The sequence below is a fragment of the Netta rufina genome (genome assembly GCF_964035555.1).
Source record: "Netta rufina genome assembly, chromosome: 26".
Classification (NCBI taxonomy): Eukaryota; Metazoa; Chordata; class Aves; order Anseriformes; family Anatidae; genus Netta; species Netta rufina.
This window is the reverse complement of record NC_140150.1, coordinates 6,539,957-6,553,925: the sequence shown is the minus strand read 5'-3', so window position 1 is coordinate 6,553,925 and position 13,969 is coordinate 6,539,957. Positions and strand designations below refer to the sequence as shown.

The window sequence follows — 13,969 nt, the reverse complement described above, 5'->3', positions numbered from 1 at the left end:
ATCCCCTCATCAAAAGCATTGATAAAAATGCTAAACAAAACTGGTCCCGGTCCAGAGACCTGGGGAACACCACTGGTGATGGGTCACCAAGCAGATGGAACTCCATTCACAGCAACTCTTTGGGCCTGGCCATCCAGCCAGGTTTCTACACAGCAAGCAGTACATCCGTCCAAGCCATGAGCAGACAGTTTCTTCAGGAGAATGATGTGGGAAACAGTATCAAATGTTGCTGGGATAACAAAATCAATATTTCATGCCTTTCTAGCATTTCTCTCAATGAGAAATTCATTTCAGAGTTTGAAGAGGAGGATTTGAGAGCAGTAACATTTGCTTTATGCAACACCTTTGGGCACAAAGTCAATCCTCTTTTATAGACCTATTTCCAGTGAAATGGAACAGACATTTCTCTCTATTTGCTGCTCTATGAAGCCTTTTCTTTTGCAGATCACTGTTTTGGGCCCTGTTCAAGCCCTCTGTTCTTTCCCTGGAGCAGCAAAGTTGCATGGTTTGAAGGTATTGCTGCATTTGCTGCCATCTAACGGGAGAATATAGCCTCGGCGGCCTCAACGCCTTACATTTATGTGGCAGATACAAATATTTCTGTAGTAGCAGGATTGTGCAGGAAAAGCAGAAACAGCTGCATGCAATGCGAGTAAAGGGAAAAGGTAATCTGTTGTCGAACTTCAGCACATGGGCAGTTTTGTACAGTGGCCGTGCAGTCAGGAACCATTACAGAGCCGGTGAAAGGAGCCCACTTCGGTTGATCAGGCTGAAATGGTGCTTCTCTCATCACAGATCAGACTTGCAAAGTGTGTTTTATGTTGTTTTAAGATAAAACAGTAGAAAGAGTGAAGATGGGCACAAACAAATCCTGTTATGGATATCCAGAATCCAGCCACAGCCCTGAGCAAAGCCAAGTAAACTCTTCCTGGGTAGTTGCATTTTTCAGGCTGGTCCCACAATGCAACAAGTAATAAAACCATTCTATAATGAAATACGGTAGAAGGTGATCACCATGGAGTGGTATCATATATTACATTAAGCAAATAAAGTTCTTTAAAAATTAGGGCCAGTGGAGGATGGCCACTGGCAAAAGGATGGACTTGGGAAGGACTCTTAGGGGATGGGGGCTTTGGTGATACAGAGGTGTTGGGGCACTGCAAAGGGGATGGCACGTCTAAGAGAGCTATCAGCACTGATGCTGCTTCTTCAACTACAGTCACTACAAAGTGACAGTACCTTCCACCCTCCCTGGTGGAGCTCATGACCCTGATTTTTCCGAGCATGGTCATTCTTTTGTCTCCATTCATCTCCCTCTGCAAATCATTATCAATTCTGAATACTTTTTGTGGATCATACAGAGTTGACTTTTCTTGAGAATAAGGGAATAAAACCCCAGCCTGGCTTTGGATGTCACCTGGTTTTGGGGACAGCAGGGAAACCTCTCTGTGTTTCTTAGACAGGACTGTGAGCAGCACATGTGCCCTGTTTAAATGGATAATTCTGTGAGCCGGGCAACGGCAGTCTGTCCTTGCCTAGCAGTGTAAGTTTTCCATTGCCTAATAAAGACTAAACTTATATAGCAACTTTTCAACAATGGTGACATGAATTAGTCTCAGTCACTTCTGCCTTTATTAATACAGAAGTGGCAATTTCTCAGAGTTTTGATATCACTATCAGATACCATTAAAAAAAGCCACTGTTAGGATCAGGGAAAGAGAAACTAGGTACATACATGAGGAGTTCTGTAACCTTGTTTCATTGGAAAGCCGAGCTATAACAGATTCAGAAACTCAGTTGTGGTTTTTTATTTTTTTATTTTTGGAATATATAAAAACACAAAAATGTAACACTCATATTCTTATCTATTTAGTCTGTATGCCTTTCTCTGCAAAAATATGGTTATCTGCATCAAGCTGTTAAAAAAAAAAAAAAAAAGAAATTGTGATATGTACCTTTTTAGATGTCACACTGAGATTCAGTACTTCATCAGAAGTATCACTTTTAAAGGGCAGGGTGCAGAAGCTCACTTTTCCCTGCCCGTACTGAGGGTTTGCTGTGACAGTGCAAGACTCCGCTCTGGGTGCACTAAAGTGAAACAAGGACCCATGAGCATTTCTCTGTCTATATACCTCACCACCCCACCACTTCAGTGTCCTTTCTGTTATCCTGGACTTGCTTTTGGAGCTTTTCAAGGTGTTTTGATCAAAGTTTTTAATCTTTTTCAGACAGGACCCATTGCTGATCACTGCCATTGGAAACTGAAAAAGGGAAAAACAGCTTTGCCTTGCCAAGTTGGAGAGACTTATACTGCACTTAGGATATACAGCATGTTTCATTGGTCCAAACCGAATCTGACCAGCTTGTAAAGACAGAGCCAAAGTCCCCACTGCACAGCAGCACAAATGGCCTTAAACATTCTGCTGACTCCCTGTACTCATTTCTTTTATCCTGAGACTGGGTTTTGCTGCCTGCTGCTTCCAGGATGGTTCTAGTATCTTGGATCCAGATGGGTTCCTTTCTGCCTCCTTCATTAGCCCAGTTTTGGTCCTCAAGTGAAGGCAGTGCAGTTTCCCAATAAGTCTCTTGGAGGGTTTGTTCTCTCTGGCAACTGGCAATAGCAGAGATGAGCAGGGAGCAGAACAGACAACAGCCTTCTCCTCTGTAGCATTTTTTGCTCTCAGCATCAAGGGAGCTCAGGCAAGACAGGCACACAAGGAGCAGAGCTGGTGGTCAAGAATCCTTTTTTTTGCTTTTCTGCCACAGCAGTTTCAGACTACAGCAGGGACTCTGTTCATCACTAGCAGCAGCCCTTTTTCTTCTGAGGCAGCTTTGCTACCTCTTCTGTCTTATTTCTCAATTGATCTTCACGAACTTTGAGTGACCTGGGCAATAAGAAAGTTAGTCAGTCAGGTGCTTTCCCCCATATTTTGCATTGCTATTATATTTTTTTAGGACAAGCATTGGTAAGGGGACTCAGTGCAGTGCAGAGTTGAGAGCCTTCCAGCTCAGCACGCTGTGAGAACTGCAGACTGTGCTGAAAATGCCAACCTAAATCCAATCACAGACAGAACTGATTTCAAGCAACTCAGGAAGAAATTAGCAGCATCCTGAGAAGGGTTTCCTTCATCCCCTTGCAATGCTGTACATCCAGGTGACATCCCACAGCACCTCCCCAGCTCATCCTGGCCATGCATGTGCTGCTCTGGGAGCTCTCCATGGCACTTGGGGACACGGAGGCTGTGGTGACAGTGAGATGCCGGCATTTCCTAGTGAAAAAGGCAGGAGGAAGTCCATGAAATTCAGGACAGCTGACAAAATACAGGCACAGGCCTCACCTGATTAGGCTGACCATGGACTCAGCAACATTGTGGCCAGAGGCAGCGCTGCATTCATAAAATATGAGCTGATACTCCTGGAAGACAGAGTCCACAGAGAAATGTGATTTCCTTGCATTGGAATAGCTTCATATGGGAGCAAATAGCCAAGAAACATCATGGTCAAGTGGAAACAGAAGGACTCAAAGGAACAGGTAACTCAATAACTGATTTACTGCAATGTGAGGGTGAAATCCAACTCTTCTGGTAGCTGCAACACCAACATTTAGTGTCAAGAAGAAGGTTACTACTGCAGAGAACAATGCAATCCAGCCTGGTTAGTGGAGCAAATGCAGAGAGAGCAATGAGGTGTTACTGGGTTTTTGTACCTGCCAGTGACAGGTTTGTGAGAAACAAAGCATCTAATCCCTTGTCCTGCTGCTTCCATTGGCAGAATCAGTTAGGGGATACTGGCCCAAACCTCAGAAACTTTGAAATTAAATAGGTAAAGGTGGATTTCTTCTTATCTACTTTTTATTAGCCACCTACATTTTAAGAGATTGATCATATTTTTAGTGTTCAGTATCTTTAAAACATGAGAGAGTTCTGTGTTTTTATTATTTGGATTATGCTGGGAAGATGCATGGCATTTCCCAGCAATGATAAGATGGGTTCAGAGATCGTTTTGCTGTCCCCTGATGCACTAAAGTTGCATTTTGTAATGCAGGTTCCAGGCAGGCAGGAGCTGGTGGCTTCCATCCTTGGGTGTCCCTACTGAATCTGTGTGGGCAGCATGCTGCAGCAGGGCCATGCACCTACCTCAGCCAAGCGTTCTGCCTCTTGAGTAGGGACCTGTCTCTCTGCGGCACAGTCCGTTTTGTTCCCAAGAAGCAGAATAGTGACTCCATCATCTGCTCCCTCCTGGACAATAAAACAGGGAAGAATCAGGAGCACACCTACATCCTCCTTGAATCACAGCCAGACACACTGCCCAAAGACATCCTGGAACATCATGAAGTATGTGCATGGATTTGGTCTGGTAACAAAACTTTAAATTCTTAAACTCACTTAACAGCATTTAAGAAAATGTTTGTTGTTAAGTCATCTGTCCTGGTCTATTAATAGGGTAGGGAACCAGGCAAGTTCACTACAGGGTTAACTTGCTTTGTGTTTGAGTTCAAGAACCCTGCAGAAGATGCTGACTGTGATTTATGGGCACTGAGCATAGTGACAGACTATTTTGTTCCTTTTTTTTTTTATTATTATTATTTTTTAAACATTTTATACTTAATTGAAAAATCTCTGGCAGGAAGTTTTTAAGAAGGCATGAGTTACCTCCTATTTCTCAGTACTCAAAAGAGGACTACGCTTTACTTAAGTGTTACCAAAATCACTTTCAACATTATCCATTTTTCTGCAGCAGTTTTTAATTTTAAAAAGTTTAGCAATCAAAACAAAAGTTATTAACAACCTTCACTGCAAAAATATGAAAAACGTGAGCACCTGAATTGTTTAAATCCTTCCATAAAAATCAGTTTATGACCAAAGCAAGGCAGAATGCCCTTTGCAAAGTGCTTAGCAGCTACCAGCTGCCCAGCCACAACCAATGACAGAAGTCAAATGGTGAAACGCTGATGCCAGTCATCATGAAACCCCAGGCCGTGAGGGGGAACAAGGTTTTCCTGCCTTGCTCACCTGGATGCAGCTGAGCCAGTAGCGCACATCTGCAAAGGAGTACTGTGACGTGATGTCATACATCAGCACCACCCCGTCTGCCTTCCGGAAGAACTGCTTGGTGATGCTGTGGTACCTGTGGACATTTCAAACCATCAACAGGATGGAGTATGGAGGTTTCACCTAGAACCAATCTAAAATCCCAGAGGGAAAACCGGAAACATGGGTTGATCAAAAAGGAAAAAAAAAAAATTGCTCCTATCCTGATTGAAGAGGCCATGCAGACAGCCTGAGTGCTTACTTTTATCTTAATTACTTTCTCTATTATTTTTTATCAGATCACACAGAGTCCATCCCTAAACAATCGCCTTTGCTTAGCACAGGCAAAACATTTGATTCCACTAAGCTACAAAAAAAATGAAAAGCTTTTTTTGCTCTTCCCAGTCATACAGCACAGCACCTCACCTTTCCTGCCCAGCTGAGTCCCATAGGCGGAGAGCAAAGTGCTTGTTGTCCATGATGAGGCTTTTGACCTGATAATCCAGTCCTAGGATACACAGAAAGGGGATGTTTTGTTATCATAGAGTTGACCACTGTGATAGATAATGGATGGAGAAGCCATGCTGTGTAGGCATAGTGTGGGGCCACATCTGAAGCAGGATGGTTCCAGAGGAACCCATGATCTCTGATGGCTGAATTTTGGAAAGGTCTCAAATTTCACAATGAGTAAGACCAGCTTGGTTCAGAGAACAGAGACAAAAGGCAGACCAGAGAGAAAAACCACTGGGGCCATCAGTATTGCCCCAGAGAGGGCAAGGAGGACCACCATTACCTGCTTGTGAGCACCCAGGTATGTTGGTGGTCCTACTTGGTCCTTGGTGACAGGTTTGAGTGAGCAGTAATGCACATGTAATGACTTCCAGCAGCTTATGGGGCAGAGGAAAGGGAACTGTGGTGGTCACACAAGTAGGTGTAGAGCCCTCAAGAGCGCAGTCAGAGGAAACCTACCTACTGTGGCAGTGAGGTGTGGGTTGAAGGTGTTGGCATGCAACCGGTACAGAAAGGATGTTTTGCCCACATGGGAATCACCGACAAACAGCACATTGTACAAGTGGTCTGGGTCCAGGGAGACTTCAGAAGAGCCCCTTGGGGAAGCTCCTGCTCCATTCACAGTCATAGCTCCTTGCTCTGCTGGGCTGGGCTCACCTTCCTGGCTCATTTTCTGCCCAATCTCTTTTTTCTTCTCTGGTTGGCTAACATCAAGGTCTTCCCTCCACTCTTCTGAGAGATGACTTTGAGGCTGCACCCTGCTGTTGGCTGCATCCACCAGTGTGCTGTCTCTGAGATTCATCCCCAGCAGATCATTCCCAGTACCTTCCTGCTCTTGGACCCTTGTGCAAAAGGCTGACACTGGTGGCACCTCTTGTTTTGGAGGCTCAGCAGGTCCAGCAGCTACTCGCTTGGTTTCTATCACACATGGTGGCTTCTCCTGTGGCTGCTGGGGAGCAGCATGAAGCCTTATCTTCTCTTCCTGTGATGAGACCTCCTCCAGGAGCTCACTTTGGGCTGCCTGTCCCGAACCACCTAGCCATTGCACATCTGGAATAAGAACATCCTCCTGCATCACCATATCCCAATTTAGAGTGCTAATTTGTAGAGGCACCTCAGAAACAGAGGCGACCAGTGTGGCTGCATTAGTATCATGGCCCTGCTTTAATTCTAAATGCTGAACTTCAACTAAGATCCTTGTCTCTGCCTCTACTCTAGCTCCCTGCAAAACTCCCAGACCTTGAGCTCCATCCAGAGGCCTCCCCTTTGCATCAGCACTCTTTTCCTGGAAAATTTCCAGAGCTTGGTTTTCTTCCAGGACCTGCTCATCTGGATCATTAAGTGCTACCAGTTTTACATCTGGATAAGGATATTTAGTGGCAGAAGCATACTCAGGATGCAAAGCAGCCACAGCTGGAAGGGGCACAGGTGTATCAGCATCCCCATCCCACACATCTGTGTTGCACAGCCCCACTTCCAAAGCCACAGCTTGGCTCTGTGCCACTTCCCCAGTCCCTTCTTCAACCAGGGGCTGCAGGTCAGCCCATGTGCTCCCTCCAGGGGTTGATAAGAGCTCCTCCACCTGCACAAGTGACTCTGCCTCCTTCAATTTCAATTCCTGAGCATTATCTTGGACCAGTCCATCAGGGACTGGGCTCCCCGCAGGGGTTTCTGCTGGGGAAAGGCCCTCACCAAGCACTGCAGCAGCACTAGTTCTCTCCTCCAGCCCTGGCTGTGCTCTACCAGCCCCCTCCAGGGGCTGTACATCTGGCCCCATGCTCCCTGCCTGCTCTGTACCTGGGGCACCAGCAACACTTTGGTGCTGTAGCTCTGCTGCTGGGCTCCCTCCTGGGCTTGCCTCAAGCTCCCCCAGCTCTGCAAGCAACTGCACACTGGCAGCACTGCTCAGGGCCTCCAGCACGTCCATGCTTCCAGCCTTCTTCTGTTGTGGCACCTCTGAAGCAGCCCCCTCTGCCAGCCCAGCTTCTGCTCCCTGGGGATCAAGCAGAGGCTGATTTGGCAGCCCAGGCTCGCTTGGTCCTTGTCCCCCATCCCCAGCCTCCTCCCTGAGACGAATGGCCATATGGTGCCCCACATCCCTTGGGGCTTCTGGGATAAGACCCCCATGGAGCAGAGTCTCTGCTGGAGAGTGTTCTGCCTCCTCCATTCCCAGTGTCTGAGCATTAATCAGGACCAGCCTAGGCAGACCTAGGTACTCCATAGGGGTTTCTGCTGGGGAAAGGCCCTCACCAAGCACTGCAGCAGCACTGGTTCTCTCTTCCAGCCCTGGCTGTGCTCTACCAGCCCCCTCCAGGGGCTGTACATCTGGCCCCTTGCTCCCTGCGTGCTCTATACCTGTGGCACCAGCAACACTTCGGTGCTGTAGCTCTGCTGCTGGGCTCCCTCCTGGGCTTGCCTCAAGCTCCCCCAGCTCTGCAAGCAACTGCACACTGGCAGCACTGCTCAGGGCCTCCAGCTGTTGCACACCTGCCACCACTGCCCCTTCCTGTGTTTCAGCTTGTGGCACTGCCTCTAGCTGTAGCACATGTGCATGTGTGGTCCCTTCCTTCATGTCCCCAAAATCTTCCCCACTGGGCTGTAGCCAGGCATCACCTTGCCCTCCCTGCATTGCCTCTCCTGCACTCTTCTCCTCCTCTGCAGCCTCAGCTGGGAGCTCACAGGCTGCTCCATGACTCCTGCGATGCTTTGCTCCATGCACCTGAGCTGGTTCTGCATCTACCTGCACTGTTCCTTTGTCCTGTCCCCATGACTGCACCTCTGCACCGTCACCTTCCCCATCTACATTTTTGGGGTTGGGAACTGTTGTCACCCCTGGGAGGACACTGTCTTCCTGCTTTGCTGCCATTTGCACCTCACCCCTGCATGTCAGCTCCGGCTCCAGGCACCCTCCCAGCTCCCCAAGCACATCTCTGGCCAAGTCCCAACCTGGTACAAGCTCCAGTTCCCAGCCCTCGGGTGTTGCCTCCAAATTTTCTCCCTGGCTTAACGCTGCTTCTCCAGCATCTCCTGGCAGCTGTGCCTTTTCCTGTTCTGTCTTTTTGCGCACCCATTCTGCTTCCTCCACCTCCACCCATTCCTGATCAGCTGTCTCTTTTCTCTCTCTGGGTGCACATTGTGGACGCTCAGCCTCCTTTAGTATCTGCCCCCTCTCATCAGCACCCTTTCCCTTCCCAAATAATGTCCCTTTCACCTTCTCCAGGCCTTGCCCTGCTCCCTCCATGCTGTTTCCCTGCTCTGCCCCCAGCTCCTCAGTGGACGCACTGGCCTGTGTCATGTTCCAAGCAGGAAGCTCAGCTGCAGTTCGTCCCTCTCTCAGGTCTTCTTTGAACAGCTTGTGACCGACATGGGTATCCCTTGGGGCCCCAATGGCTGAGCTATGCAGTGTTGCTGCCTCTGGTCCTTTTTGGGGCTCAGCATCATGTTGCAGGCAACAGGCAGCTTCTGCCAGTGCAGCTGGTGCCTGTGGCTTCAGCTGCATGTTCAGAGCTGCTATTGCATCATTCATCTCTCTTAGCAAAGAACCTTGGTCAGAAAAACATTCCTCTTTCAGAAATTCAGGGAAAGGGTCCTCTTCTACAGAGAGTGCTCTTGGCAGTCCTGAAATGCTTGTTTCTGCTGGCAGCTTTTCCCAAACCCTGCAAGAGCAGAACATGGTGTGAGAACAGTTTGGCAGCAGCTCTGTTCCATCCACCTCCACCTTGGAGGATGCTTCCTCTGCCTCTTTGCCTATCCCTCTCCAAACCCCTCTGTATTACAGACAGTGCCATGCTCAAAATCTCCAATCTGGGCTGGAGCTGCCAAGTTCAGAGAGCAGCAAAGAAACAGAGCCAGGATCACATCATAGCTGAGAAAGTGAACGTGCTTCTTCCTAAGCTCCGCATTCATGTTATCAGAGATTAAAAGAAAAATCTCAGTCAGATACAGTGAGTGCCTGCTCCAACAGGAGCAATGCAGAGCAAGGAACTATGTGATCTCTGAGATGAGAGATGGATGGGTAAGAAAGGAGCACTTCAAGGAAGAAACGTGCTGTTTAGCCTGGGGAGTGTGGAGGACCTGGGCCCAGGATCCCTTACACTTGGTGGGTGTTTTTGCGTTGTGGCTTGCCAACTTGTGACCCCAGCCTGTTCTGCACCTCTGAGCAACACTTCTCACTCTGCTGTGGACTCATCTGTGGTGAACGGAGAGAAAAAGAAGGGAAAAATAATGCTTGACAAGGGAGTGTATCAATGTCGTATGATGTTTAGCTTTCCAGCTTCAGTTTACAGACATTCCCACACAAAATTTGGAAGTACCAACCCTAATATGCTGCTGCCCCATCCCTCTTCAACCATGTGGGACATGGTGCCAACCCCCTGTGTGAAAGCCAGGCTCTGGAGCAGGGACACCCCATCCTGTTCCTACCATGCATGGCTGCAGTACCTGCAGGGATGGTGGCATCTCACCAGGCAGCTCTGCCACTGCTCTGTCCCTATAAGCAAAGAGCACAGGGGTCACAATGGGAAATGCATCCTCTGCACTGCCTCCATCCCTGCCCCCAGGTCATCACTAGCTCCAGAAGTAGTGATGGGCTTTGGTCTAGCCAGGAGGGGGACAACAAAACCCACCACTGGCCCTAGCACCAGTGCTGGTTGGGGTCCTCCTGGGTGAAGGTTGCCCCCATCTCCTGGGACTACCTTCAAAGGACATTCAGTGCATAATGCTGATAGTCCTGTTTTTTTTTTTTGTTTGTTTGTTTGTTGTATTCCCCCCTCCCCTCTCCAATACTTTGCACACCAAGCCACTATTCATCCATACCATCCAGACCACTGCCTCCCCAACTGAAGCAAAATGATGGCTGAGCACCATCACAACTCACATCCCATCTGCTTCAAACCCCAGGAGGAAACCGGGTATGAGCAGAAGGAGATGCTGGTCCCTCAGCTACTCACTGCAGCTCCTCCATGTGCTCTCGAGCTACCGCGGCCTTTGTGGTCCACAGGTACCCATGGGTCTGCTGCAGCTGCAGGTTGATGTGCTGCAGCTGCTCCTCCAGCACCCGGTTGCTCTCTTCCAGCTGCTGCTTTTCAGTGCTGGCAGTTTGCTGCATGCTGCGGAGGCTGTGGCACCGTGTTTCCAGCTGCAGGATGACAACTATGACACTCACACCCAGCTGGGACCCCTTGGCCCAACATGAAAAACAATGGATCACCATCTCTAAATGGTGGATCACCATATCCTCTAGACCTGGGGCTGGATTTCCCCCAGGGTGTCAGGTGGAAAACTCAATTTGGATGCTCCCAGGGAAGGAGGAGAGGAAGGGGATGAGGGTGGCAGAGGTGAGGTGATGGAGGTCCTGTGTGGTAACTTGCATCAAGGGCTGGTAGGGACTGTCCAGGATCAGGTGTACAACACCATGCCAAAGGTAAAGGCACAGCTCAAAGTTCTGCATTGCAATGGGGACCAGGATTTGGGATCATCTCACCTCTACCTGTGCTGTGACCAAGCGCTGCACCTCCCTTTCACTGGCATCCAGGACTCGCTGCAGCTCCATGCCATGCAAGTGGCTTCGGGCCATGCTCTGGAGTGGCAACAGGAACATTGGCACCCACCCATCCATCTAGGTTTGGGGGCACTAGGTCCACCCAGAGTGGATGACTGGAGGGGATGAGCAGCTAATAAACCCACCTCCTGCTCCAGACGCTGCTGCTCCTGCTGGATCTGTTGCTCCATGGCTGCACAGAGCCGCTGCACCTCCAGGTTGTGGTCAGCCACACATCTGGTAGGGACAGCAGGGTTGAGTGGTCGGGTGGGATTCAGACCTCATCAAAAAGGGTGCAGGTCTGGGGACCCCATGTTGCCCATGCAACCTGCAGACTGCAGCCATGGCTGCCTGGAGGCATTCACCCAGCAAGGATGTGTCCAGGAGTCTGACACTTTTGCTGTCCTGTGAGTGACTGTAGAGGGAGCTCAATCCCAAACATCGAAATCAAGGAAAACCTCAGCTCCATTCACTGCTGGATGCCTCCTTGGGCGCATCTCTATGGCTGGGGTGAGCAGGAACCCCATCTTTCCTGTCCCTGTTCCCCTCCTTGTCCCTCTCTGATGTCATGGGGTGACTCACTTGTTCAGGGTCACCTCCAAGACCTCCTTCTTGCTCCTGGCTTCTTGAATGCGGTGCCTCATCTTGGCCAGGAAGTCCTCCAGGTTGCCCAGGAGCTGTGGCTCATCCTTCCGGAGCTTGGCCCAGAGTTGCCAGATCTCCCGCCTGCTGAGAGAGAGGCTTTTGGCAGCAAACATCCCCCAATGCCCTGCCAGTTCTGGCGTCTCTTATCATTTAGCCCATGCTGCTGGGGACATGTGGTCCTGACAGTGGCCATGATCCTGTCCCCTGCTCCTGCACCCAGGAAAAAGTGCTTGCAGCCTGTAGGGGGACCAAACTGGGGGAAAATCCTGCCCTGTTCCAACCTCAGGCAGCTCTGCCCCATCCTGCAGGACACCCATAGGTGCTAAGCCAGGCTGCTCACTCTTCAGAGATGTCATCTGTGCCCAGCTGGTCCATGAATGCTGCAAAGCGTTTCTGCTCCTCACTGTCCACCCCCTCCAACAAAGGGCCGGCAAAGACTAAGTTCCTCCAGGATGCTGTTTTCCGCTGGCGATGGTCCCTGCTGGCCTTTTGGGAGCTCAGGAACTGCCCTGTCAAAACACAGCCCGAACCCTCAGTGCCCAACCCAAATCCTGGCATTCACCATCCCAGCACTTCTCCGAGCTGCTCCAGTGCACTTGGACCCCGTGAGCCATGGGCTCAGAGCCCAGCTGCAGGGCTGTTTTTGGGCCACTGTGTGCCACCCAGAACAGGGAGTGTTGCAGATCCCTCTTGGAAAAGGGGCACTGGGATGGGACCAGGATGCTTGGAGACACTGTATTGGTACTTACAGAGCCCGGCAACGAACTCCTCAGTGTTCAACTGCCCGGTGCCAGCAGCATCCAGCCCATCAAAGAGGAGCTCCAGCTCCTCCGTGCTGCATGGGAAATTCTTCTCCTGCAACTTCTAAGAATAAAAGAAATTAGGAAAAAAAAAAAAACATCCAGTCATCAGGATCCCAGTGGTCCCATCCTTTACCTGCATGTCTGAGCGAGTGATGAACCCTGTCTGGTCCTTGTGGTGCCCCTGGATGAAGTCCTGCACCTTCTGCATGACTTTAGATGCCCACAGTGGCTCCTCGCTGGGACCAGAATCCTTGCAGAGCTGCCTGCGACGGCTGGAGCCCATGCGCCGGCCCTTGGCACCTGCCCGGTGTTCAGCCATGGCTCACAGCTGGGTACTGCAGAGGGGGAACCAGTGATTACTGAGCCTCAGAAATTCATTTTAACTGGTGGAAACAGCCCTGAGTGGCTGGCAGGTTTGGCAATAGGAAGAGAGGCACTTATCTCCGGTTGCACAGAGCAAACGTGGCCTCAGCCAACAGCAACAGCCATCCCCACCAGCCAGGCTTTGAGCCCAGCACCCAACAGGCACACAGCTTCTGCCCTGCTCAGGCTGCCCGGGCTACAGGGGACATGCAGGGCAGCATCCAGGGCTGAAGGCCACCTGGGAGGTGCCATAGCCCTCAGCAAAGGACCAGCTGGGGTGATGCTCAGTCTGAGCAAAGCTGAGTGGCTCCACCTGTTTTGTGGGAGCTCATCAGCATCTTTTAAAATTCCCCTCCCCAGCTTTCACAGCTGTGAGTCATCCCTGAGCAGAGTTGCATGCAGCCTTGGGGAGGTTTCCTCTTGTGCCCATACGTTCTCCCCTGGTTCAACCCTCCCATCCTTGGTGCCTCACAGCATCACCAAATTGTGACCAAAAGCTGGCCAGGGTAGGAGCCTGTCTTTGTGCTCTGCCTGGGGAAACCCCCTGCTGCTCCATCCCTTGGCTTCTTTCCTTTTGCAATGTGAAACAGCAATTTTGCTAAGCCCTAAGGTGCACCGGAAATGCAGGAATAGGCCCCCAAAATGTCCACATCCTCTTCAACTCTTGTGCAGCACCCACAAGCACCATCCCACAGCATCATGAAGACATAAGAGGGTCCTGCAAAGTCACTGGGGTCCCACAGGGAACCCAGCAAGGTGGGGGCAGAATCTGGGTACCTTGTTTTGTGATCCCAGCCTCTAAGACAGCATAAGCAACATTTTTTTGGGGAAACAGCTGAAGGTGGTGGAAAAATCCCTAGCTACCTGCCCCATCACCACAGACAGCTGAGCCTGCTGCACACCATGAAACGGGGACACAGAACAAGGAAAAGATGGAAAAAAAAATGAATTTAAACACTGAAGTCTGAGATATTTCCTGCTGACAGGCTTCCATAGGGTCATCACTGCCAAAATTTGGCAGCTGCACAGCCAGGAGTAACAGAGGGCCGAAATCTAAACTGTAAGTCACTAACACTAGC

General features: G+C 50.0%; 1 protein-coding gene across 1 annotated transcript; it reads right to left on the bottom strand.

Moving 5' to 3' along the window:
• Positions 1 to 2,800: 2,800 nt before the first annotated feature.
• Positions 2,801 to 12,846, bottom strand: RAB44 (RAB44, member RAS oncogene family; the record flags this gene model as incomplete). The annotated part of the gene is made up of 17 exons (XM_084301971.1): positions 2,801 to 2,885; positions 3,339 to 3,415; positions 4,137 to 4,238; positions 5,013 to 5,127; positions 5,457 to 5,538; positions 6,000 to 6,953; positions 7,338 to 7,533; positions 7,957 to 9,196; positions 9,635 to 9,729; positions 9,981 to 10,029; positions 10,490 to 10,677; positions 11,023 to 11,118; positions 11,226 to 11,316; positions 11,662 to 11,805; positions 12,065 to 12,233; positions 12,474 to 12,588; positions 12,661 to 12,846. The coding sequence occupies 17 exons, from the start codon at positions 12,844 to 12,846 to the stop codon at positions 2,801 to 2,803; spliced, it is 3,984 nt and encodes a 1,327-aa protein (XP_084158097.1).
• Positions 12,847 to 13,969: the final 1,123 nt, after the last annotated feature.